Below are 27,340 nucleotides of genomic sequence, written 5' to 3' on the forward strand. Positions count from 1 at the left end.
AAATTTTAGAAAGTTCAAAAAGCAAAATGAACTACTTTAAATTACAAAATAAAATATAATAAATTACTAAATTAGAAATAGAGATAATAATAAATTTTAATGCATGAATTTTAAATACATGAAAAATTTATGTATATGTTCCTACCACTGTTTTATTTAATAAAAAACTAAAGTAAAATAGTTCATTTAATTTAGACAATAAATAAATTTTAAATAATTAACAAATTAAGATAAATAGATAATTGTTAATTACCTGAAATACTATAATATAGTGTATTTCTAATTAGAATATTAATGAAAATACATACATTAAATTATAAAGTAAATAATATAAAAATGATAAATCACAGATAATCAAAAATAAGTCAGTATTTTAAGAAAGAAAATACATGAGACAATAAATACATTTTAAAATACAGATATGTAAAACCTAAAAAAGCAACACGGTTTCAATATGTAGAGGTAACTTCATGTTCTATAACCTTTCAGACTTTATTTTTTTTAAATATATTTTATTGATTATGCCATTACAATTGTTCTATTCCCCCCTTTATTCCCCTGCACCCTGCACACCCCCTCCCCCACCATTCCCCCCTTTAGTTTATGACCACGTGTCTCAAGTTCTTTAGATTCTATATTTCCCATACTATTCTTGCCCTCCCCCCTATCTATTTTCTACCTACTGTCTATGCTACTTATTTTCTGTACCTTCTCCCCCCTTCTCCTTCTCCCACTCCCCTGTTGCTAACCCTCCATGTGATCTTCATATCTATGGTTCTGCTCCTGATCTAGCTGTCCTCTTAGTTTGCTTTTATTTTAGGTGTGGTTCTTTTTTTTTTTTTTTAGATTTTATTTATTTATTTTTAGAGGGGAAGGGAAGGAGAGAGGGAGAGAAACATTAATGTATGGTTGCCTTTCGTGCGTCCCCTGCTGGGAACTGGCCTGCAGGGAAACTGCCTGCAACCCTGGCATGTGCCCTGACTGAGAATTGAACCGCGATTGTCTGGTTCGCAGGCCCGTGCTCAATCCACTGAGCTACACCAGCCAGGGCTAGGTGTGGTTCTTAATAACAGTGAGTTTGCTGTCCTTTCACTGTTCATTTTTATATCTTCTTTTTCATAGATAAGTCCCTTTAACATTTCATATAATAAGGGCTTGGTGATGATGAACTCCTTGAATTTGACCTTATCTGAGAAGCACTTTATCTGTCCTTTCATTCTAAATGAAAGCTTTGCTGGATAGAGCAATCTTGGTTGTAGGTCTTTAGATTTCATGACTTGGAATACTTCTTTCCAGCCCCTTCTTGCCTGTAAGGTCTCTTTTGAGAAATCCACTGACAGTCTGATGGGAACTCCTTTGTAGGTGACTGTCCCCTTAGCTCTTGCTGCTTCTAGGATTCTCTCCTTCATTTTAACCTTGGCTAATATAATGATGATGTGCCTTGGTGTGTTCCTTCTTGGGTCCAACTTCTTTGGGACTCTCTGAGCTTCCTGGATTTCCTGGAAGTCTATTTCCTTTGCCAGATTGGGGAAATTCTCCTTTATTATTTGTTCAAATACATTTTCCACTGGTGGCTGTTCCTCTTCCCCTTCTGGTACCCCTATAATTCAGATGCTGGAACGTTTAAAGATGTCCTGAAGGTTCCTAAGCCTCTTCTCTTTTTTCCTAAATTCTTGTTTCTTCATCCTTTTCTGTTTGGTCATTTTTTTCCTCTTTCTGGTCCACTCCTTTGATTTGAGTCCCAGTTTCCTATCCATTACTATTGGTTTCCTGTGCATTTCCATTCATTTCAATTAGTTTAGCCTTCATATGTTCCTCTAATTTGTGACAAAAGTCACCCAGTTCTGTGAGCATACTGATCACCAGTGTTTTGAACTCTGCATCTGAAAGTTTGGCTATTTCTTCATCACTTAGATTTATTGGCTCTGGGGCTCTGAGTTGTTCTTGAGCCATGTTTTGATCTGTTTGTGCCTGTTAAGTATGTGGAGAGGCACCTTAGGTGTTCACCAGGGCGGGGCCACCCAGGTTGCTGGTTTGTGATGCTGTATGTGGGGGTGGGGTCAGAGAGGGACAATAGCGGTCCCCTCTGCCACTTTCCGCCACTGGGGCCTGCATGGTCTGTATCACCGCTCGCTCCTTAACTTGTTTATCTGCATGCAAATGTGTGACCGTGGTCAGCCCTCAGTGAGTCCACCACCTTGTGCCCTCAGTGGGTCCGCCTCCTACTCCACACCTGGGATCCTCCCACGGCTGCTGGTGTGCCTGGGTTGCCTGCCTGGATGGGTCGGGTGGATCGTTCCTGCCGGACCCAGCTCTGCTGCTGGCTCTGCCCCTCTTACCAGTTTGGCTGAAGGGTTTGTTGTTGTCAGACTTCCATATAGTTCAATTTTCTGTGGTTTGGCTGCATTTTTGTTGCTAAAACTTTGTTGTTTTAAAACTTGGTTGTGTGAGAAGGTACAGTACTTCCACCTATGCCTCCGTCTTGGCAGAAGTCCCTTCCAGACTTTAAATACATGCACAATATTATGTTATGGCACAGGTATGCAATAATAATTTGGTTATTTTTAATGGTAATTTAACATCAAATATACATGAACTAGTAGTTTGTCAGGTAACAATAAAACGCAGATTTTTGTGTTGTCACTTTTTATTTGCTTTTATTTTATTTACTTTTCATTTTTTAATTTTAATTGTTCAAATACAGTTTTGTGTCTTTTACTTCCATCCCAGCCCACCCAGCCAGCCCTCCTCACCCCCTCCCATTTCCACCCCACCTTGTTTTTGTCCATGTGTCTTTTATACTCTTTCCTGTAAACCCTTCTCCTTTCCCCCTGAAATTCCTTCCCCTTTCTTCTCTGGACAGTGTCAGCCAGCTCTCTATTTCAGTGTCTTTGGTTATATTTTTCTTGTTTGATTGTTTGTTGTTTAAGTTCCTGTTAAAGGTGAAATCATGCAGTATTCATATTTTACCACCTGGCTTACTTTGCTTAGCATAATGCTTTCTAGTTCCACCTATGCTATTGCAAAGGGTAGGAGCTCCTTCTTTCTTCCTGCTGCATAGAATTCCATTGTGTAAAAGTACCACAGTTTTTGATCCATTCATTCACTGATGGGCACCCAGGTTGCTTCCAGCACTTGACTACTGTATGTAAATTGTGCTGGTATGAACAGTGGGGTGCATAGGTGCTTTTGGATTGGTGTTTCAGGGTTCTTAGAATATAATCCTAGCAGTGGAATAGCTGGGTCAAAAGGCAGATCCATTTTTAGTTTTCTGAGAAAATTCCATACTTTTTTCATAGTGGTTGTACCAGTCTGAAATCCTACCAACAGTACATTAGGGTTCCCTTTTCTCCACAACCTCTCCAACACTTGTTTGTTGCTTTGTTTATGATGGCCATTTTGACTGGTGTGAAGTGGTATCTCATTGTGGTTTTAATTTGCATCTCTGATAGCTAGCAATATTGAGTATCTTTTCATGTGTCTCTGGATCCTCTGTATGTTCTCCTTGGAGAAGTGTCTGTGCAAGTCCTTTGCCCATTTTTTAATTGGGTTATTTGTCTTCTTAGTGTGGAGTCATGTGAGTTCTTTGTATATTTTGGAGATTAAACCTTTGTCTGTGGTATCATTGGCAAATATGTTTTCCCATATGGTTGGTTCTCTTTTTAATTTAATACTGTTTTCTTTAGCCATGCAGAAGCTTTTTATTTTAATGCGATCCCATTTGTTCTTTCCTTTATGTCCCTTGCTCTAGGGAACATATCAGTGAAAATGTTGCTGCGTGAAATATCTGATATTTTCCTGCCTATGTTCTCCTCTAGGACTTTAATGGTGTCATAGCTTATATTTAAATTTCTTATCCACCTTGAATTTATTTTTGTGTATAGTGTAAGTTGGTGCTCAAGTATCATTTTTTTGCATGTCGCTGTCCAATTCTCCCAACACCCTTTGTTGAAGAGGCTATCTTTACTCCACTTTATGTTGCTGTTCCTTCTGTCAAATATTAATTGACCATAGAGGCTTGGGTTTATTTCTGGGTTCTCTGTTTTGTTCCACTGGTCCATGTGCCTGTTTTTATGCCAGTACCAGGCTGTTTTGATTACAGTGGCCTGTAATGCAGTTTGGTATCAGGTATTGTGATTCCTCCTACTTTTCTCTTCTTTCTCAGAATTGAAGGAGCTATTCAGGGTCATTTATGGTTCCATATAAATTTTTGAAGTGTTTGTTGTATGTCTGTGAAATATACCATTGGTACTTTAATAGGTATTGCATTGAATCTGTAAATTACTTAGGGTAGTATGGATATTTTGATGATATTAATTCTTCTGATTCATGAACACAGTATGTGTTTCCATTTGTTTGTGTCTTCCTTGATTTCTTTCTCCAGCATTGTGTAGTTTTCTGCATGCAGGTCTTTTACCTCTTTGGTTAGGTTTATTCCTAGGTATTTTATTTTTGTTTTTGCTTCATCAAATGAGATTTTTTTCTTGATTTCTGCTTCTGCTGTTTCATTGTTGGTATACAAAAATGCCTTTGATTTCTGGATATTGACTCTGTTCCACTGTTTGGCCAAATTCATGTACTAGGTCCAGCAGTTTGGGGGTGGAGTCTATAGAATTTTTTATGTACGGTGTCATGTCATCTGCAAACAATGACAGTTTTGTTTCCTCCTTTCTGATTTGGATTCCTTTTATTTCCTTTTCTTGTCTAATCACTGTGGCTAAAACTTCCGATACTATGTTGAATAGAAGTGGGGAAAGTGGACAACCTGTTCTTGTTCCTGGTCTTAGTGGAAAAGCTTTTAGTATTTGTCCATTGAGTATGATGTTGGCTGTAGGTCTCTCATATATGGCCTTTATTATATTGAGGAATGCCCCCTGTATTCCCACTTTGCTGAGTTTTTTTTAAATCATAAATGAGTTCTGTATTTTATCCAATGCTTTTTCCACATTTATTCATATGATCATGTGATTTTTGTCTTTGCTTTTGTTTATGTAGTGTATTACATTTATTGATTTGTGAATATTGTACCATCCTTGCATCCTTGGGATGAATCCCACTTGGTCATAGTGTATGATCTTTTTAATACATTGTTGGATGTGGTTTGCCAATATTTTGTTGAGGATTTTAGCATCTATGTTCATCAGCAATATTGGCCCGAAGTTTTCCTTCTTTGTTGTGTCTTTATCTGGTTTTGAGATTAGGATGATGCTGGCTTCATAAAAAGTGTTTGAAAGGCTTCCATCATTTTGAATTTTTTCCAATACTCTGTGAGGGATAGGGGCTAACTCTTCCTTAAATGCTGTGTAGAATTCTTCTGTGAAACCATTTGGTCCAGGGCTTTTGTGTGTCCGGAGTTTTTTTTATTACTCCTTCAATTTCTTCTGCTATTACTGGTCTTTTCAGACTTTCTGCTTCTTCTTTATTGAATTTTGGAAGATTATATTTTTTCTAGAAATTTGTCCATTTCACCTGGGTTTTCAAATTTCTTAGCATACAGTTCTTCATAATAATTTCTTACAGTCCTTTGTATTTCTGTGGTGTCAGTTGTAATCCCTCCTCTTTCATATCTGATTGCACTTATTTGGGTCCTCCCTCTTCTTTTATTTATGAGCCTACTTAAAGGCGTGCCAATTTTGTTTATCTTCAAAAAACCAGCTCCTGGATTCATAGATTTTTAGAATTGTGCTTTTAATCTCTATGTCATTTAATTCTGCTCTGATCATGGTTATTTCCTTCCTTCTACTTGTTCTGGGCTGTGTTTGTTGTTGTTCCTCGAGTTCTTGCAGGCATAGAGTAAGGTTGTTTGTTTCAAACGTTTCTATCTTTTTTTACGTAGGCCTGTATCACTATAAACTTCTCTCTCAGGACTGCTTTCACTGTGTCCCATAAATTTTGGGTTGTTGTGAGTTCATTTTCATTTGTTTAGAAAAAATTTTTGACTTTTTCTCTAATTTAATTCTTGACCATTCATTGTTTAATAGCATACTATTCAATCTCCATAATTTTGAGTGTTTGGGTTTTTTCTTTTGGGGTTGGTTTCTAGTTTCAGTCCTTTGTGGTGGGAGAAAATGCTTGGTATGATTGCAGTTTTCTTGAATTTGTTGAGGCTTGTTTTGTGTCCTATCATGTGGTCTGTCTTTGAAAATGTTCCATGTGCATTTGAAAAGAATGTGTATTTAGCTTCTTTGGAATGAAGGGCTCTCTATATATCAGTTAAGTGCATTTCATGTAGGGCATTGTTCAATGCCACAATATCTTTGTTGATATTTTGTTTGGAAGATCTGTCCATTTTTGACAGTGGGTTGTCAAAATCCCCAAGTATAATTGTGTTGCTGTCAATATTTCTCTTGAAGTTTTCCAAGATTTTCTTTATGTATGTGGGTGCTACTATGTTGGGTGCATATATATTTACAATGTTTATGTCTTTTTGGTAGATTCTTCCCTTGAGTTTTATGAAGGACCTTCTGGGTCTCTCTTTATGGCCTTTTTTTCTGAAGTCTATTTTGTGTGCTATGAGTATTGCTACCCCAGCTCATTTTCCCTGTCTGTTTGCTTGGAAAATTTGTTTCCAGCCCTTTACTTTCAATCTGTGTAGGTCTTTTGTCCTGAGGTGGGTCTCTTTTGGGCAGCGTACGTGTGAGTCATGCTTTCTTATCCATTCAGCTATTCTATGTCTTTTAATTGGAGCATTTAATCCATTTACATTTAAAGTCCTTATTGATAGGTACTTATTCATTGCCATATTCGTGCCTGTGTTCCTCTCTGCCTCTCTCTTTTCCTTCCTTTCCTTAAAGCAGTCCCTTTATAATCTCTTGCAGAGGTGGTTTACTGGAGACATATTCTTTAGACTTCTTTTGTCTGGAAAGCTCCTTATTTTGCTTTCTATCTTGATTGAGAACCTTTCTGAGTAAAGTAGCTTTGGTTGCATGCCTCTAGTTTCCATTACTTGGAATATTTCTTGCCAGTCTCTTCTGGCTTGGAGCATTTCCATTGAGAAGTCAGCTGCTAATCTTATTGGGGTTCCCTTGTATGTTACATTCTGTCTCTCCCTTGTTGCCTTTAAGATTCTTTCTTTGTCTTGGAATTTTGTCATTTTAATTAAGATGTGTCTTGAAGTGGGCCTCTTTGTTTTCCTCTTGACTGGGACTCTGTGTTTTCTTGATTTGTGTGACTTTTTCTCTCATCAAATTAGAGACATTTTCCATCATTACTTCTTCATATAGGTTTTCTGTCTTTTGCCCTTCTCCTTCTCCTTCTGGTATCTCTATTATATGGATATTATTACATTTTATATTGTCTTGCATTTCTTTTAATCCTGCTTCATTCTTCTGGAGCCTCTTTTTCTTTTCTTGCTCTTTCTGGATTTTTTTTTTCTACTTTGTCCTCCAACTCACTGATCTCATCTTCTGCTTCATTGATCCTGCTTTTGATTCCTTCTGCTGTGTTCTTCAGTTCAGAAATTGCATTCTTCATTTCTTCTTGGGCTATGTTGATAGTTTTTGTTTCTTTTTTCATATTGCTATTGTGTGCAGTGAGTTCATTGTAGTTTCCCTGTAGTTTCTGGTAATTCTCTGTGAGCTCATTGAGCTTCCTGATAACCATTGCTTTGAACTGGATATCTGGTAGTTTAGTTGCCTCCATTTCATTTAGCATTCTTTCTAAGGTTTCCTGCTTTCCTTTAATTTGGGGATTGTTTCTTTGTCTTCCCATTATTTGTGAGATTCTTTTTGTTAGCCTCAGCTTCTTAAATTATTCTGTTCTGGCTCCCTGAATTTATGGTGTGAACTTCTGTGGTAGAATACCTGTGTAATTCAGTGGTGTAGTCTTTTTCGGGTATCCTGGTGTTTACAGCTTCCACCTACTCTTTTTTTTTTGTGATCAGTTGGTGGGGTAACGCAAAATGGTTTAAGACCACAAGAGAGTATTCTATGCTATTTCTATGCTAGCAGGTAGAGAAGAGATAGGAGATCCTTTGGCTATTTATAGTATTAACTGTGATATTCCACTCAAGTAGCCACTTTTTAAGAAGGATGGAAAGAAGATAAAACTCTCACTAGGGAGGGAAGGATTGTGAGTTGGATTTAGAAAGCAGTAAGGTTGTGAGAGATCAGAATCTGTGGTAAGGTGAGAGTAGAGGATAGTAAATAGGGTAGTTTGTGAGAGAATAGAGTTAACCACTACAGTAATAGATTTCAGGAGACCGTGAAGTGGGCTAAGATCTGGAGGGGTGTTGAGTAGTATTTACACTTGTATGGAACAGCTATTATTTACAATAATATTAGAGCAACAATCATATGACAGAATCTATGAAATATAGATACGAAGAATAGGGAGTATCAGACCCTGAGTAGTGTGCTAATGGGACACAGGTGAAGTGAAGGATAGTAAATTAGCAATACACTATGAGTGACAGAACAGGGGAAACCTGTGTAACTGTACAATATAACCAGCCAAGCAAAGAAGATTAGACAGAAAGAAGAGGAATACAAAAATATTATTCAAATAAAAGATGTAAGAATAATGAAAAAATTGTAATACAAATGTAGATATCTTGCAGGTTCTCTGTAATAGCAAAGTGAAATTTGTCTCTGTCTCAGCTGTTGGGATGCCCCCTTGTTGCGCCCAACTGTAGTCTTTTCACAGTTCAGGGATTTTGTTTCATTTGTGGGTATTAAAAAAAAAAGCAGACTAAGGAAGGTGGAAGAGATAAAATTGGGAAGAAAAGAAGGAATAAAATGAAAAAAAAGAAAGAGAAATAAAAGAAATTGAGAGATAAAAATAATAAAAATAAAAAAATAAAAATTTACTTTAAAAAAATAAAAAAACAAAAACACACACACACACACAAACAAACAAACAAAAAAACCCTCTTGCAGGTTTCAAACTGGCCAAACCAGTTTCTGTTTCTGCTGGCTGCAGCAGGTGGAAGGGCAGGTTTACAGATGTGGGCTCAAGGTCTCCTGAGGCGTGCAAGCTCTGTATGGGTCCATGAGTGTGGTCCCTGGGTGTTCCACAAAGCTCTCTCTTCCTGGTTTGTGGGCACTTGTGCCTGGCCAGGCCACCTCTGGTCACACAGCCTTGGGCACACACTCTTTCCAGGGTTATGCATGGGTGCTCACAGCCCCAATGTGTTTGCCACTCAGTCCTTACTCCTCTCTCTCTGACTTTCTATATATATTTTTTTTTCTTCTTCTTCTCCTCCTCCTCCTCCTCCTCCTCCTCCTCCTCCTCCTCCTCCTCCTCCTCCTCCTCCTCCTCCTCCTCCTCCTCCTTCTTCTTCTTCTTCTTCTTCTTCTTCTTCTTCTTCTTCTTCTTCTTCTTCTTCTTCTTCAGAGGAAAGAGCTTGTCTTTGGACTCAGGTTCTAGAGTCAAGGTTTGGTTCCTGCAGGTACCCTGCACAGCCTGAGATGGAGTGCACGGGTACCTGCCCTGCACCAGGCTTTGGGGTGGCTTCAGCCAGCCATTGCAGACTTCCCTAGTCCACTCTCTCCCTCACCTTGGTTCCATTTCCTCATTTGTAAATGGAGAGAATGCTACTGCATGAGTCTTTGTAAAAATTAAGATGACAGAGACTGCAATTTGTAATGCCTTAGGTGATTATTATTATTATTATTATTATTATTATTATGTCTAGGACCATATGTAAGATTTCTACATGTTAGAAAAATGAAGAAAGTCAGGAAACTATAACAGAAAGGGTAGACATTCTTTGAATACAGGGGAAAATCTCTGGTTTGCAAATATGTCTGTCTTTTCATGGATTTCTATTGACCTATAACCTGGATCTGAAAACTAGGCTAACCCAAATTTGCTTTCAGGAGAAAAAGAGTAGAAGGAGTGTGTCTGTATGACTAGTCTCTGGACTACTCATGGAAAACTTTCTTGCACCACAGACTGTCTCCCCAGAATCATTCAGCAAATATGTTCCCTATTCTGGAGCTTTGCACAGGTGGGAGGATGGACAGGATACTCAAGACACTTGTCCTGTTCTGGGAAAGAAACTGAACTCCTTATCAGGCAAATGTCCAGTTTGCCAACACAAATGGCTTTTCTTCTCATGTGGTTTATGTTTCCTTTTCTTTTTAAAAAAAATATTTATTTATTTATTTATTTTTAGATAGAAGGGAAGGATGGGAGAAAGAGAGAGAGAGAAACATAAATGTGTGGTTTCCTCCCCAGCGCCCCCTGCAGAGGACCTGGCCTGCGACCCAGCAGGCATGTGCCCTGTCTAGGAATCAAACCAGGGACCCTTTGGTTCACAGTCCAGGGTTCAATATGCTGAGCCACACCAGCCAGGGTTGGCTTATGTTTTCTTGACCCCTCTCAGTTCCTCATTAACCCATTTCACCATGTCCTCATAGCTATCTCACAGATGGGAGACACACAGAAGAATTTGGAGAGAAGGCAGGAGTTTTGAATCTGTCCACTTTAGCTCAAGACCCCCAGTTTCCTGGCTCTTGAATATCTGTTTGTTTGTTTTTTTCTTGGTGCCTAAGTATTTGCCCTTGTCCCCTAGTCCCAGAGATAAGGAGGATAGGCAGAGGCCCCAGATCACCTCTTTTTCCGGACTTAGAACGTGCAAACTCCAACAAGATTTGGCCAAAGGGTCTGGGATAACCCATGCTCTGAAGGCCCCTCCAGGGTTCTCTGCCAGCTTTTCTAGGAAGGAAGTGTTCCTGGGCCATAACTCTGTCTCTCTCTGGGGGCCAGGCTCATAGTGGAGTAGAAGGTAGAGTGAAGGTATGAGTTGGGTGGAGCTAATCCAAGGCAGTGGAGTCAGAGCAAGATGATGAGGCAAACCAGGGGCACAGGAGTAGGGAGGGCCCTGAGACCACATAATAGTATTATCTAATTTACAAGTGGCACAATAAGTCTATGATCACACAGAAAGCTGTTGGCAGAACCAGACAGGTCTGACCAGAAGTAAGTCTTCACTCTTACACCACACTTTTCTTCCTCTCAAAGTAAAAGAGATTCAACCCTGCTCTGACGTAGCATCAGCAGCCACTGGAACTCTGCCCAGTTGAGGGAGCCCTGTGCATACATCTGTGACCTGTGATAGTCTTTTCCATTGCTATGATCCTACTTGTTCCCCACAGTCAGCACGCAGGTGTGACAGATGTGATCTGCATGTTCAAAGGATGAGGTAAAAGCAGTTCGGAGCAGCCAAGTAGTGGGAGCAAGACTTGGACTCAGGTTCTGTTGACTCCAAAGCCAGTGCACTTTCACACGCTGCCTGCCCCAGACAGTAGGGGGGCTTTGAAAAGTCAAGAGCCATCTCTGGAACCTTGTTTAATATGAAAGTTATACTATATTGATGAAATAATGAAGTTTATCTATTGTTAAATAAATACTTTAATTACTAGGAATTTGAAAAATTTACATAGACTATACTAGTAATTCTGTGATCGCCTTCAGATTCATATGACTTTAAAAAAAAAAAGAGCTCACCTTCAGTTAGGTGTTCTGGCACAGCTGGCAATAGCGTCCTTTTTTTGATGGTAACAAACTGATGGATCTACCTTGGAGCTCATAGCAGATGAAATGAGAAATGGGATGGTAAAATGCCTTTATCTTTTACACAGAATTCTAGCTGGTGGCAATGTCACAAAAGACCACAAGTAAAATTCTAGAACCCTTTCTGAAAGAGAAAATGACAGAACCTTTCTCCCTAATAGGCACATTTTGCTCTGCTACCCCCTGTAAATTAGATAATACTAAAATAAACTAGCAAGAGGAGCAGTTGGTGTTTGCTATATCAACTCCACATCCTCAGGAAGGCTCAGCACACATCCTTTTCAAGGAGTTGACCCTATTGTCTCCATTCCTGGCTCTGCTCTTATTAATAACCTTCAAAGTGCCCTGCCACTTGGGATGGGGTAAGAGACAAGCTCATAAATGAATCAGGAGAACCAGATATTCACTTGAGCCCTTGCAGACTGAAATAAAAGTGTTTTGCCTCTGTTCTGTACCTGGATAAAATGGACCAAATAAGTGATTTCTCTATAGTGGGGAAGAAGTGAATCCCAGCCTGAGAGTTGCTTTCTGTTTCTAGAAAACCATTAGGAAAGAATTGAATGAGGAGGGCTTGGGAGCCTGGGACAGGTGATATGACAGCCGTGCTGTGAGGGGGCATGAGACGCTGCCTCTGCTGGGGAGCTTGGGGAGCCAGTCTTATCTAGGTAGAGGCCTGGGATCCTGGCCCAGTCCATGTGGGTGGACATAGAATGCATATGGAGGGGGGGGGCATGGGTGCCTGAACAGCACTGAGGCAGAGGACATGTCTGGAAAGAACATGATTTGGCTTGGTTTGGTGGAGCATCTGAGCAAAGACCTGGTCTTGGGAGTAGAGAGAGAGTCTCAAGGACACAGAGGGGAAAGAAGCAAAATGGAAAAGGAGCCAAGGAGCAAAACAGAGGCTAAGGAACTGGACTGTGCAACTCCCTGCTGAGCAGGAGGGACACTTCACATGGAGAAGTTTCCTCCCCACATCCTCCCAACATGGGATCTTGAAACACTTCTAACCCTTCACTGCCAGATTCATCAAAAATGGTATTTCTTTGGTTTAATTTGTATTTCTTAAATACATTTATAGAAACATATGTCAACACAGCCTTTTAAGAGGACAATTTGGTACTATATAGAAAACAAAAATATTGACTTTTTAGGCCAGTGGTAGTCCAGCCAGAAATTTATCTCATGGAGACAGAGTATTCAGAGATTCATGTTTGAAGGTGGTCATGGAAATATGATTTGCTAGGACAAAGCCCACAACAGAGGCAGGCTCGCCCCATTTGAACCTGCTTATATTGTGGTGTTTGCTGCTGGAGGAGTGAATATGCCCCAAGGTGCTGTTAGATGTGAAGCAGGTGGAGGCCTGCACAGATGAGACAACCCCATTCATCATCAGTTAAAAACTATATGAGCATATAGACAGGCATGTGGGAAAAACTCATCTGGAAACTTGTTAACTATGGCTATTTCGAAGTGGGAGAGGTAGTCCAGAAACCCATATTTTATATTTGTGTTTTATATTGTTTGCATTTTAAACCACGTGCATATATTATGTTCACTTAATATATGTGACCTATATTATATTCACAATGGTGAAGAAAGCTGATATGTGTTTGTGGGAAATTGATGTGCCACATGAGGCCCTGAGCTTGCTTCTGCATGACCCTGGGACTCTACATGGGCTACACTTAAGGCAGTGGCATATTCTGGCATAAGTGCCACATAAGTGTGACAGTGACTGCAAGAACCGCACCTTCAACATGGTGGGGTGGGGTCATGAAGAGCTTGGATGCTAATAATGTGGAAGAACTGCTATGTTCTCTAGAAGTCTATCTTCTGCAAGTCCTATCCCCACAAAATCCTGGATGTCGCATGTCTTCTAATGCTTATGCCTTAGGATATTTGGTCGCTGACATTTTTTTCTGTCCCACAGGAAATATCCTGGCTCTGACAGGACCATGCTGCAGAGGTGGCAGGTACAGTGACCCCCTTAGAGGACTCTGGGTTTGAGGAAGCCCACTGGGACTGTAAGTCAGAAAATAGTTCAGGCCCCAGTGATGGAAAGAGAAAGCATGTGAATGAATCAGAAAGGATCTTGTTTTTCTAATTTACCAAAATGTCCCAAATAGTCTCCTGAAAATATCTCAGTGATTGAAGACAATTCTTGAGCCTCAGAGTTGAAGCTATGGAGTGTGTGTGTGTGTGTGTGTGTGTGTGTGTGTGCATATATGCATGCTCTGTCCACGAAGGTGTACACATATGTATCAATGGACGTAGTTTGGGAGCACATGCTATTCACTTCTTGTCCTGGGGGGATGCACCTGACTCCCAACCTTGATGAGTTGGCTTGAGCCTAGGGTTCTCAGTTAAAAGAAGAGACCCCCAAGAAGACCCATCCTAGAGGTTACATGGCAACAAGAAAGTAATTCTTTGTCACTCAGGAGCAGGGTAAAGAAAGAGACCACAGCATACAGGTTCCATGTCAGAGATGATGTGGGATTCCAATGGACTGCTCATTCACCAGTTGCCCTTGATGAAATTTTCCCAAGTGTAGTCCCTTTCTCCATCTGTAACTGTACATTTTAGGGCCCTAAGAGTGTTATCTCAAAGACAATGGAAAAAAGTTCCTAAAGTCTAAGAGGACAGATCAATGAGCCCACTGGTGAGGGCCTCTTCCTCTCTGACTACAAAGTCCCCTCAACTTATTTTTTCAATCATAATGAGGTCAGCAGTAAGTTTACCCACACAACATTGATGCTATTAATTTAACCAACTTTGAGTATCCCACCCAACAGTTAAGACAAAGGAATGCTTTGTCCTTGGCTTCAAGCTGCTGAGCTATACTTCCTTTCAGACAGTCCCTGCTTCCAGACTATATTTGCTTCCATCCACGTTGGAATGAGCCTGGTCTCCCTGCAATGACATGGAAAATGCATAGGTGCATGGTGAACAATGGCAGTGGCTGCTGCCTGCTCTCACCTGCATAGTGAGGGTCTCCTGCAGAAGGCTGGGAGTTAGACCCCATGGTCCTCAGGAAGATGCCAACTGTGTTTTCTTTATCCTTTCTTTGTCTCTTCTGGTAGAAAAGGGACATCAGCAATTTTGAATATCTCATGCACCTCAACACTATGGCTGGAAGGACCTACAATGACTACATGCAATATCCAGTATTTCCCTGGGTCCTGGCTGACTACACCTCACAGGTATGGCATTCACATGGACATTATGCAGGCTTCTTGAGGCATCCTGACTCTGACTTCCAAAGTGTCCTAAATCAGCATACAGCCTCTGCTATAAGGTTCAGTCCACCTGGGCCCAAAGCTGCTCCATGTCAGCTCTTCACCCTGGAGGAGGCTTTCGAGTCTAGCTGCCTGGGTTCCTGTCCAGCCCCACCTGTGGGAAGGTGATCTTACCTGTGAGCTCATCAACATGGCTAGGACAATAGCTAACATGTGCCCCAGAGGGCTTCCTGGCTACTCACTGCACTGAGGGCAAATGATACTCATTGGCTGAGACAGTATTGTGGACCAACATGGTCCTTCACATGAAGTGAGCCATAGAATTTTTCTTAGAACCAATGGTATGTGTGTGTTGGGGTGAGGTGTTGTGGAAAGGAAAGACAAGAGTAAGAGAGAGACACAGGGACAGAGAAAGAATGAGCTACTCCACTGTAGCCCAACTTTAGCCTGAAGTGATGGTCTGTACACTTGGCCCGGTGTCTGGAGTAAGACATGTAGCAATAGAGGAGGATGATGACAAAACTAGATAATTCACTTTCTTGGCTTCTAGTCTTGGGCCTCAGCAGGGGAGGGATAAGGAGGAGAGCTGACACTGTTGAACCAAGGTGGTGTCACACAAGGAAGACCAGGCTATGCAGCAATTTCTCCATCACCTGGCTCTGGCTGTCAGGACGGGGGTGTGTGTGTAAGGGGAAGACGGTGTCTGGGTCCTAGTTTAGACCAGCCCCAGCCAGTCCTGCCTGGGGATGCTTAGATGGCTGATCCTCAGGATTTGGGAAAGGGGGTCTTAGTTTTTTGTAACCTCCCATCCCCACTTAAGGCAATTAACACAGAACAACTTTTCTTACCAACCATATGAGGTATTTCAAAAATAAAACTTGCAAATTGGAATTTTAACTCACATTTTACAAAGTGCTGGCTTACCAGCCTTTTTGGTTTAGCCCCAAATTCTGATCACTTATCAGCATTTAAAAACAGAGATTTCTCCCCCAAATATGGATTTCAATGATCTTTTGAAGAATCAGGAGATCTTATAGCTATGACCCCTGTTCTGCCCTGGCAAAATCAGCCATGGTTGAGTGTGGGTCTCCACATATGGTGGCACCTGGGGGTCATAGAGAGCCTGCTTCTCCCTGGCCCACTTCTGGCTTCTGCAGGTGTGAGATGGTGACAGGCACTGAACCCTGGGGAACTGCTAGTGACAAGGGAGCAGGGTATAAACCCCTCCTTCTACACACACATGCAAAACTGGGGAACATGTGGTCCCTCTGCTAACACACAGAACATCTCAATAGACTAAAATACTGTGGACACCTGGCCCCAAAAACTCTTCAGGGCCCCACTGTTGTGTGTTCCTGAGGGCAGAGGAAGGAGCGACCTTCCATGCCTCCACTTTGCAGAAGGGAGTGGTTCTACCAAGAAATGAGGCTGCCCCTCTCCTTTCCTCCCCAAACAGAGGATTTCTCACTTCTTAGAAAACCAGTTTGGTTTTAAACTGGGACCTTGAACTATTGAAGCAAACTTCTCCAGGAAGGCTGTGTCAAGTACTTCATAGACAACAGGAATTCTTTTGAACACAACTTTTCAGTAACTGGTGGTGATGTTCTGATTTGGGTCAACTTGAAACAGATTCAGTGTGAACTCTATCTTCCCTCCTCTCATTTTTCATCTCCCTCCTATTAAGTCTTTGTGGATCACTGGTTCCAGGGCCATAAAACCTCAACACACCTGCTAATCACCAGAAGGGTCAGACCAAATGATACTAAACCAATAAAGAAAACCATAAAACTAAAGAGCATGGCTCCTGAAGTCTCACTGGGGCATATGAGGGCCTAGGGGAGTTAACTCGAGCTGCACATCTGCCTTTTAGACATTGAACCTGACAAATCCCAAGACTTTTCGGGACCTTTCAAAGCCCATGGGAGCCCAGAACAAGGAAAGAAAGCTGAAATTTATTCAGAGGTTTAAAGAAGTCGAGAAGACTGAAGGTGGGTAGACTCCAGCTTGATTTTTTTCTGCAATGCTTTTCATCTGAATGCATTGAAATGATAATTGATAACTATTTAGACCATTACTTAGCCTACAAATAATCACACTTCAACAGAGATCTCTTTAATCCCATGGTCCACACCCTTGCTGCATGTAAGAATCACTTGGAGAGCTTTTAAAATAAACTAATGATGTGGCCCCATCTCTAGAAATTCTGATTGGAATAAGTCTGTGCTGAAGTGCAGCCAGGACTGAGAACTATTATGCTAACAGTTCATACCTCCATACCTAGGTGCAGGAAAGGCAGAGGAAATGAACATTTGTGCAATGCTTTCTATATTCTAAGCACAGGCTAACCTGCACTCATGCAAACAATGGATCATTTCAAAAAGGACACTAAAACTCGGGGAGTTCAAGCAACTTATTCGAGAGTATAACCTTTAAATCCCAAGACTCAAACTTTGGTCATTTGCACACCACCTTTACAAATTTTGCCTATTCATGTGTCACTGTGCTCTTAACTGCCTTCACAGTTTTTTTTAGGTCCATTCACTTAAAATTTAATACATGTATCTTAATAAGAAATTTTTCTATTATGTGTTTGGCATGAGGGATGTGGCAGCTCAGAGTCTTGAATGCACTTTTTACCAATGGTGACCATTGGCCAAATTATGACATATATGAGCAAAACACTAAGGCTCCGCTTACCTGCAGATTCTCTCTGAAGCAGGACTCATGTTTGCCACTCATCCTTGAGCACCACACAGTCTGTGTGTCTGCAGCCTGCCCCAGCACATGAAAAGCCACCCAAGCAATTCTTTTCATTGCAGGAGATATGACTGTCCAGTGCCACTACTGTACTCACTACTCCTCGGCCATCATCGTTGCTTCCTACCTGGTCCGGATGCCACCCTTTACCCAGGCCTTCTGCTCTCTACAGGTGAGCTCCCTCACTCCCCTCCCCCACCCCAACATACCCAGGCATATCTCACAGACTAACAGCTGGGCTTAGATGGGGCAAGGACCCACCCTGCTAGAAATCCAGTCTCCAGCCAGTGATTCTCACTTGACTGGCTTCAGTCTCCTGGCTGTCTGATAGGCACACTGCTTTTTACCAGTTGCACCTGTCTGTCTGCTCAACAGTCTCACAAAAAGACTCTGAAATATAAGGAATGAGAGATATGCAGGAAATTTTTAACAGGTTTTAGTAGAAATGGAAAAGCAGGATGCTTAAAGACTTCCTTAAAGTTAGGTATTTAAAAATTATAAAAATAAACACAAAGAAGGAAGAATAAAACCTATATCACTCATGATACCAGAATACATAAAGCTACTCTAAATACAAGCCAAGAGGCTTAAAGGGAGAAGCAAAATATTTGAATACTGAAGTGAACAGCTAAACCAGATAAAGAAGATAATCACCTTGCTTACTCATGAACAAACAGACAAACATGCTAGTTTAGGGTTGCCAGATTTTGCAAATAAAACTACAACTTGTTCAGGTAAATTTGAATTTCAGATAGATAATGATTTATGCTAAAAATTGTGTTTATCTGAAATTCAAGGGTAGCTTGGCCTCCTGTGTTTTCCCTGGCTACCTTATATGAGCAGGAAGTGAGCAAGTCTGAATGGACAGTGGTGTCCAATGCATGTGGGATTGCTGGAGTCCCTCAGAAGCAGCAGAGATTTTTTTTCTTTCATCCCCTTCTGACCTCATCATTGGGATCCTGTTTCTCTGGTTGTCCCAGGGGCACAGCTTTTGACTGGGGACAAACACCAAATTGCCAAGCTGCAGCCCGCAGGCTTTTCCAACTCCACAGCAAATACAGCACATGCCCAAATTTAGGATCTGCCCTAATTCAGGCCTTGCCCAGGACCTATGGAGAGCAAGGCATGACTGCAGTGGGTAACAGGCCATGGAACACACACAGCTTGCTCTGATAATAAAGCCTTGCCAAAGGGAAATATGAGTATCCCAAGATTTATGTTTTTTGGTCTGCCTCACCAACAAGGTCACTCTTTATGATCACTCCTCTGAGTAAGTCAAGGTCAGCAATGAAGATACCTCCTGTGTCCTGGGCAGGAATGAGTAGGCAAGGTCAAGTTGCTTTCTCCAATGGGCAAAAACCTTCCTGTGTTTTGTTTCTTGGCACAGTCTTCTCTTTTCTTGACAGAACAGCTTGTCTAGACATCATATAACCCCTCTCCCTGGAAATTCACTCAAAAATAATAAATGTGCTTCCCCTGAGCCTTTCTCAGGCATCCAGCATTTTAAGTACATTTGGTTTGGAACACAGTTCGTCCCAGAGCTATACTCCATGCCAGGAATCCCATCCAGCTTTTGCTCATTAATCCACAAGAAATGATGATCACCGTTGATGATGAGGGTGATGCATTTTGTTAAGACTTTCCATTTAGGGAGTTCTGGAGCCTTAATTTTTCCCCTTGTCCTATGTTCTAATCTATTAAAGCCCATTTATACCTGTTACTCAGAGTCTTTCACATGAATAGAGGGCAGAGTGAAATAGAGTTTCAGCCACGAGATTTGCATTCCAGCTCTGCCGCTCAATAGATGCAAAATCTTTCACACCTTATTTTAATACCTCAGGAAACAGGAGTTAATTATGCACACCTCACCAGGCTATTGAGATTAAATGACACATTTTGGGTAAAGTCCCTAGCTCAGGGCTGTACACTACATACTTAGTTTCCTTCTATGTAGTGTATAGCCCTGAGCTAGAGACTTTATTTTATCATTGTTAGTTTTCTTCTTCCTGCTGCAATCAGGGTAGGCTTAATCTGAGCAAGCCTAAACTTGTTCTAGCTGCCCCTTCCTCCTCATCTCCTTTTAAGCTAATTCAAAACAGTCTGGATGGCATTGAAGTACTGCAATGTGGCCTGAGCCAGAAGAGAGTGTGCTGTGAATCCAGAAGGATACTGGGTTAATGCCACTTTGAAACTATTCACAACTAGTTTGATCTTATTTTAGTCAGTTTGGTCCATTGGTGACCAGTCCAAACTGATTTGAGATGGTATAAAGCACTATGAGAATGTCAGAGCCAAATATTATATACTTTTATAATGGCCTATCTGGAGCCATTAGTTTGAGCCTTTCTCTTCCATGTTGAAGTCTGATATGACTGTTTTTTCCAGGATTTTCCAGGTTTATTGACCCATCTAAGTCACATTGGGCTCTACATGTGTACTTCTAAATTGCTTTCAACAATTTTTAACTGCCTTTTCTAGTGGGTCATAACTGGTTCAAGCCTTTGGAACTAGTAGAAGAACCAATCATCTGCTTTTTTCCTTAAATAAAAGATGAATTTTAGCTCTCAAGGGAGTGGGTACAAAGGATACATCTAGGGGGGGACATGCCCAGCTCTCCTTTGAAGTCCTCGGGACTTCACAGGACTTCTTAGGAATGTTCTGGCATCTTTCTGAGCTCAGGATCTTCCCTTCTAGTGGGCAGGACCATTTCTTTTCAAGAGACCTTTGCCTCACCTTTGTGTGGTAATAAGAAAAAAAGCCTCTATGTTCTCAACAGCCTGAGACTTCCAATGCCAGTGTGGAAAATAGAGCAGGAAAGAATAAAAATGGTAGAGAGGGTGTAGAACCCAGGCATCGAGGTCTTTCTCATTTATCTGGGGAGTGGTAAAGGGAGAATGTTGGGTGGTTCTAGAGCCAGATGTACCTGCAAGCATCAATATAAAAAAGTGCACACTTTTCCATTCTGCACTAAGCAAGCTCTGCCTGTTATTATTGTGAGTGAGCCAGAGTTATTTTTATGCAGGATGGCTTGGCCATGGAGGTACCTTCAATGTGGAGTTGTGTGCCTATATGGTGAATCCAGGGTGGGCTAATGCACTGAGAGGCAGGCACAGAGTTCTTTGGGCACTGTAGCCTGCCCACTGGGCACCATGCGGAGATGTGGCCAGCGTGAGGGCTGTCACACACAGCCTAAGAATTGCAGTGAGGCATTTTATGACTCCTGGGTGTCAGTTGTGCTTTATTCCCTTCACATTTATACCTTGTTAAGTTTGAGTAGGTCCTAGAATTGATGCCGTGTGTGTTTGTTTTTCTGCCTCAAACCATTTATTACAATGATAGACTCTTAAATCTAGAATATATGGCTATGTGCAGTATGACCCGAACAGGTGACACACACAGGCAGGGTGACCCAGACAGGAGTTAGCTATGCTCTGTTGGCCCCATTCCTTTGGAGATGTGATACAGCTGCCTGCTGGACTGAGGGTTGCCTGCAGGATGCTGTAACTCTCGGGAACCTCACCTGCCTGGTCGAGCTGGTGTCTGTGAGCAACTGGGAGGCCACACTGCTACTGGGACCATAGCCAGGTTCCTGTTTCTGCCCCAGTGAGAGCACCAGATACTTCCAGGTCTGAGCTCAGACTCAGCCTGGTCAGGGCAGAGCGAGGCAGCCAGCGCCCCAGTGAGGGCTCAGTGGTGGTGGTGCTGCTACATTTAATAAGAAGCAAAAATAAAGTGCTGTGTTAATTAAGTCACAGCCTGTGTGAAGTCAGCTGTTACCAGCAGTGGGGGTTTTTTGAACCCCCTGAGGTGAGATGGCTGTTTTTTTTGTGTAAGACATATGGTAACTGCAGAGAAAGCTGAGAGCCACAAGTTGCTCTTGACCAGCCCAGGCTATTCACCTGGGAGCCTCTCTTGTGCTAGTCCCAGATCTGGGCAGAGTTATGTCAGAAATAAAGGTATAATTATTATTATACTGACTCAGTGAGACATGTTAAAAATGCACTATAATAGAGTCAGACAGACTGGGGATGAAGTCCTGGCTGTCGAACTTTCTAATTGGTATAGTGTTGAATAACTGATCCTCAGTTTCTTTTGACTCAGCTGGTGGTAAGACTTAAGTGAGATACTGCATGAGAACTGCTTGGCTATTTCTAGGTGCTCCATATATGTTTGCTCTCCACCCCTTAAAAGTAGGAAGCAGTTTTTCAAAATGCCTTTATGGGTTTTCTTTGTTGAGTAAAAGGCCATACCCTATAGGAAGGAAAACTGATGGTTACTCTGGAGTCAGCTGTCCTCAGTCAAGAAGAGCAAGACTGACAATGTAGCTGAACTGGTCCGTGGGCTTTGCAGATCCAATGTTGGACCCCTACCTCTTAGCTTTCTGAGTCAGGTATTGGAGCCTGCATTTTCTGTGGAAGCTGACAGAAAGCCAAGTCCTACTCTCCACTACAAAACTGTCCCAATGATGCATAAACCATTTCCCATTCCCATCCCATACGCATTTAGTTTTCCCTGCCCCCAACCCATCCCAGTATCCTAACCCTCTCCACTTCCCCCTACACTCTACCTTCTACTTTCAATAATTTCTAAGTCCTTTTTCTTTTTTGAGCATCTTGCTACCTTTCCTGTGTACACTGATATTAAGGCCCATACTCAGGATTGCTCCCCAGTTTTAGTCTATGACAGGAAACGGACACAGAAGCTGTGCTCATCCCATACCTCTTCCTGTGGGCTTGGCACTGCCCAAGGTACATCACACACATGGGTATACACACACATTCACACTCAGCCTTACACACTTCACACTCACCTGCACACTGACACACACCCACACTCACCCACATTGATATTTTCACTCACTCACACTCTCACACACCCATACACACATTGTTTTTACACCCATAACAATCATTCAAGCTTGCAGAGGAGACCATGGAAAATTAAAGGGATTGAAGAACTCCCTCAAGTTCACACTGCAGTGGGTGCTGAAATTCCCATCCCAGTTGGCTTGGTTCCAAAGCTGAGGTGCTTTTCACCACATACTGTCTCTTTGATGGACAAAGGACAGCAGCTATCAGCTGATGTACCTACAGGGTGCTGTAAGGAAATCATTCACACAGGATATTTTTAAATGACTAGAAAAAAATATCTATTAAGAGAGCAGGCTGTCAGCCATCTCACACAAGCAATTCCATTATTTAGCTGTGGCAGTGGGTTGTTCTGGGTCAGTACCACTGGGAAGGAGAAATAGACTTTCTAGCATGTATTATAAAAATATCTGTGTGCCTAAATGTCCTTGAGCACATGCAGTTGCTGATGTTCTTGTGGGTATGGATTAAAATTTGAATGTCTTTTTTTCAATATAGTTTTCCTACCCATACTGGATCAGGATTTGAGAATGTCACAATTGAAATACTTAACCAGGGACCCAGGTGTACATAGATTTTATCCACATACAGGAAGAAACTTTAGTATAGAACATTCCTTCAAGAATGTTTCTTGTTTTAATCAATATTCCATAATTATGAAATTTCCTTTGTTTTTTATTTTAATTGTTGTTCAAGTACAGTTTTCTGCCCTTCATCCCCATCCCAGCCCACCCATCCAGCCCTCCCCTCCTCCCTCCTATCTCCATCCCCTCCTTGTTATTCTCCTTGTGTCCTTTATACTAGTTCCTGTAAACACTTCCTCACTTTCCTTGAAATTCCCTCCCCTATTCCCTCTGGTCACTTTCAGCCTGTTCTTAATTTCAGTGTCTTTGGTTATATTTTGCTTGTTTGTTTTGTTGGTTAGGTTCCTGTTAAAGGTGAGATCACGTGGTATTTGTATTTCACCACCTAGCATATTTCACTCAGCATAATGCTTTCCAGTTCCATCCATTCTGTGGCAAAGGGTAGGAGCTCCTTCTTTCTTCCTGCTGCATAGAATCCCATTGTCTAAATGTACCATAGTTTTTTGATCCATTTATTTACTGATGGGCACCTAGGTTGCTTCCAACTCTTGGCTACTGTCAATTGTGCTGCTATAAACATTGGGGTGCATAGGTTCTTTTGCATTGGTGTCTCAGGGTTCTTAGGATATAATCCTAGCAGTGGAATTGCTGGGTCAAAGGCAGATTAATTTTTAGTTTTCTGAGAAAATTCCATACTGTTTTCCATAATGATTGTACCAGTCTGCAATCCCACCAACAGTACATTAGGGTTCCCTTTTCCCCACAACCTCTTCAACATTTGTTGTTTGTTGCTTTGTTTCTGATAGCCATTCTGACTGGTGTAAAGTGGTATCTCATTGTGGTTTTAATTTGCATCTCTCTGATGGCTAGCGATATTGAGCATCTTTTCATGTGTCTCTGAATGTTCTGTATGTCCTCCTTGTAGAAGTGTCTGTTCAATTCTTTTGCCCACTTTTTAATTGCGTTGCTTGTGTTCTTAGAGTGGAGTCAGGTAAGTTCTTTATATATTTTGGAGATTAAAACATTGTCTGAGGTATCATTGGCAAATATGTTTTCCCATATGGTTGGTTCTCTTTTTATTTTAATACTAATTTCTTTAGCCATGCAAAAGCTTTTTATTTGAATGAGATCCCATTTGTTTATTCTTTCCTTTATGTCCTTTGCTCTAGGGTACATATCAGTGAAAATATTGCTGCATGAAATATCTGAGATATTCCTGCCTATGTTTTCCTCTAGGACTTTAGTGGTGTCACAACTTATATTTAAATATTTTATCCACCTTGAATTTATTTTTGTTTATGGTGTAAGTTGGTGCTCAAGTTTCATTTTTTTGCCTGTAGCTGTTCAGCTCTCCCAACACCATTTGTTGAAAAGGCTATTTTTACTCTATTTTATGTTGCTGCCCCCTTTGTCAAATATTAATTGCCCGTAGAGAGTTGGGTTTACTTCTGAGCTCTCTATTCTCTTCCACTGGTCTATGTGCCTGTTTTTATTCCAGTACCAGGCTGTTTTGATTATAGTGGCCTGTAATACAGTTTGGTATCAGGTATTGTGAACCCTTTTACTTTGTTCTTCTTTCTCAAAATTGCAGCAGCTATTCAGGGTTGTTTATGGTTTCATATAATTTTTGAAGTGTTTGTTCTATGTCTGTGAAATATGCCCTTGGTACTTTAATAGGTATTGCACTGAATCTGTGAATTGCTTTGGGTAGTATGGACATTTTGATGATGTTAATTCTTCCAATCCATGAACACTGTGTATGTTTCCATCTGTTTGTGGCTTCCTTGATTTCCTTCTTGACTGCTATATAGTTTTCTGAGTACAGGTCTTTTACTTCTTTGGTTCGGTTTATTCCTAGGTATTTTATTTTTCTTTTTGCTATATTGAGTGGGATTTTTTTTCTTGATTTCTGCTTCTGCTGTTTCATTGTTGGTATACAAAAATGTCTTTGAATTCTGAACCTTGACTTTGTATCCCTCTGTTTTGCCAAAATCATTTATCAGGTTAAGCACTTTTTTGGCTGAAGCTATGGAATTTTCTACACATACTATCATGTCATCTAGAAACAATGATAGTTTTATTTCCACCTTTCTGCTTTAGGTGCCTTTTATTTCCTTTTCTTGTCTGATTGTTGTGGCTAAAACTTTCAATACTATGTTGAATAGAAGTGGTGAAAGTGGACAACCTTGTCTTGTTCTTGATCTTAGTGGAAAAGCTTTCAGTTTTTGCCCATTGAGTATAATGTTAGCTGTAGGTTTGTCATATATGGCCTTTATTATGTTGAGGAATGTTCCCTCTATTCTCACTTTGCTGAGTGTTATTATTATAAATGTGTTATATACCTTACCAAATGTTTTTTTCCATATTTATTGATATGATCATGTGATTTTTGTCTTTGCATTTGTTTATGTGATCTATTACATTTACTGATTTGTGAACGTCGTACCATCCTTGCATCCCTGGGGTAAATCCCACTTGATCATAGTGTATGATCTTTTTAATGTGTTTTTGGATGCAGTTTGCCAATATTTTGTTGAGGATTTTAGTATCTATGTTCATTAGCAATGTTGCCCTGAAGTTTTCCTTCTTTGTTGTGTCTTTATCTGGTTTTGAGATTAGGATGATGCTGGCTTCATAAAAAGAGTTTGAAAGTCTTCCATCATTTTGAATTTTTTCCAATACTCTGTGAAGGATAGGGGCTAGCTCTTCTTTAAATGCTTTGTAGAATTCTCCTGTGAAACCATCTAGTCCAGAGCTTTTGTGTGTTGGGGATTTTTTTTATTACTGCTTCAATTTCATCTGATGTTATTGGTCTCTTCAGGCTTTCTGCTTCTTCTTTGTTGAGTTTTGGAAGATTATATTTTTCTAGAAATTTGTCCATTTCACCCAGGTTTTCATTTTTTTTTGGCATACAGTTCTTCATAAAAATTTCTTACAATTCTTCGTATTTCTGTGGTATTAATTGTAATCTCTCCTCTTTTATTCTGATTGTGTTTATTTGGGTCCTCTCTGTTATTCTTGATGAGCCTGCTTACAGGCTTGTCAATTTTGTTTATCTTTTCAAAGAACCAACTCCTGGATTCATTGATCCTTAGAATTGTGCTTTTAGTCTCTATGTCATTTAATTCTGCTCTGATCATGGTTATTTCCTTCCTTCTACTTTTCTGGGCTCTTTCTTGTTGTTCCTAGAATTCTTGTAGGTGTAAGGTTAGGTTGTTTGTTTGAAATGTTTCTACCTTTTTTTAGGTAGGCCTGGATCACTATGAACTTCCCTGTCAGGACTGTCTTTGCTGTGTCCCATAAGTTTTGGGTTGTCATGAGTTCATTTTCATTTTCATTTTCATTTGCAGAAATTTTTGACTTTTTCTCTAATTTAATTCTTGACCATTCATTGTTTAATAGCATGCTATTCAATCTCCATAATTTTGAATGTTTGGGGTTTTTTTTCCTTGGGGTTGGTTTCTAGTTTCAGTCCCTGGTGGTCAGAGAAAATGCTTGGTATGATTGCAATTTTCTTGAGTTTGTTGAGGCTTGTTTTGTGTCCTATCATGTGATCTATTTTTGAAAATGTTCCATGTACATTTGAAAAGAAGGTGTATTTAGCTTCTTTGGGATAAAGGACTCTCTATATATCAGTTAAGTCCATTTCATGTAGGGCGTTGTTCAATGCCACCATATCTTTGTTGATATTTTGTTTGGAAGATCTGTTCAGTTTTGACAGTGGGGTGTTAAAATCCCCTACTATTATTGTATTGTTATCAATATCTTCCTTGAAGTTTTCCAAGATTTTCTTTATGTATTTGGGTGCTCCTATGTTGGGTGCATATATATTTACAATGTTTATTTTTTCTTGGTGGATGCTTCACTTGAGTATTATAAAGTGACCCTCTGTGTCTCTTTTTATGGCCCCTTTTTTGAAGTCTATTTTGTCTCATTTGAGTATTTCTACCCTGGCTTTTTTTTTCTGTCCATTTGCTTGAAAAATTTGTTTCCAGCCCTTTACTTTCAATCTGTGTAGGTCTTTTGTCCTGAGGTTGGTCTCTTGTAGGCAGCATATGTGTGGGTCATGCTTTCTTATCCATTCAACTATTCTATGTCTTCTAATTGGAGCATTTAATCCATTTACATTTAAGGTTATTATTGTTAGGTACTTATTCATCACCATATTTTCTGTACCAGTGTTCCTCTTTCTCTCTTTTCCCTTCTTTCCTTAAAGCAGTCCTTTTAGTATTTCTTGTAGGGCTGGTTTAGTGGAGGTTTATTCTTTGAGACTTCTTTTGTCTGGAAAGCTCCTTATTTGGCCTTCTATCTTGATTGAGACCCTTGCTGGGTAAAGTAGTTTTGGTTGCATGCCTCTAGTTCTCACTATTTGGAATAT

At 40.6% G+C, this 27,340-nt stretch overlaps 1 protein-coding gene across 4 annotated transcripts in view; it reads left to right on the plus strand.

Annotated features, from left to right (window-relative positions):
* The window catches only part of WDFY4 (WDFY family member 4), a 362,573-nt gene that overhangs the window by 281,670 nt on the left and 53,563 nt on the right, over nucleotides 1-27,340 (plus strand). For all 4 annotated transcript variants that reach the window (XM_053667357.1, XM_053667359.1, XM_037167947.2 and 1 more), the window contains exons 48-51: nucleotides 13,448-13,490; nucleotides 14,598-14,717; nucleotides 16,624-16,741; nucleotides 17,573-17,682. In XM_053667357.1, the coding sequence (XP_053523332.1) occupies nucleotides 13,448-13,490; nucleotides 14,598-14,717; nucleotides 16,624-16,741; nucleotides 17,573-17,682 (391 nt within the window). The remainder of the gene's footprint in view (nucleotides 1-13,447; nucleotides 13,491-14,597; nucleotides 14,718-16,623; nucleotides 16,742-17,572; nucleotides 17,683-27,340) is intronic.

The sequence above is a fragment of the Artibeus jamaicensis genome, unplaced genomic scaffold, assembly GCF_021234435.1.
Source record: "Artibeus jamaicensis isolate MK-2021 breed Jamaican fruit bat unplaced genomic scaffold, CSHL_Jam_final contig_468, whole genome shotgun sequence".
Taxonomy (NCBI): domain Eukaryota; kingdom Metazoa; phylum Chordata; class Mammalia; order Chiroptera; family Phyllostomidae; genus Artibeus; species Artibeus jamaicensis.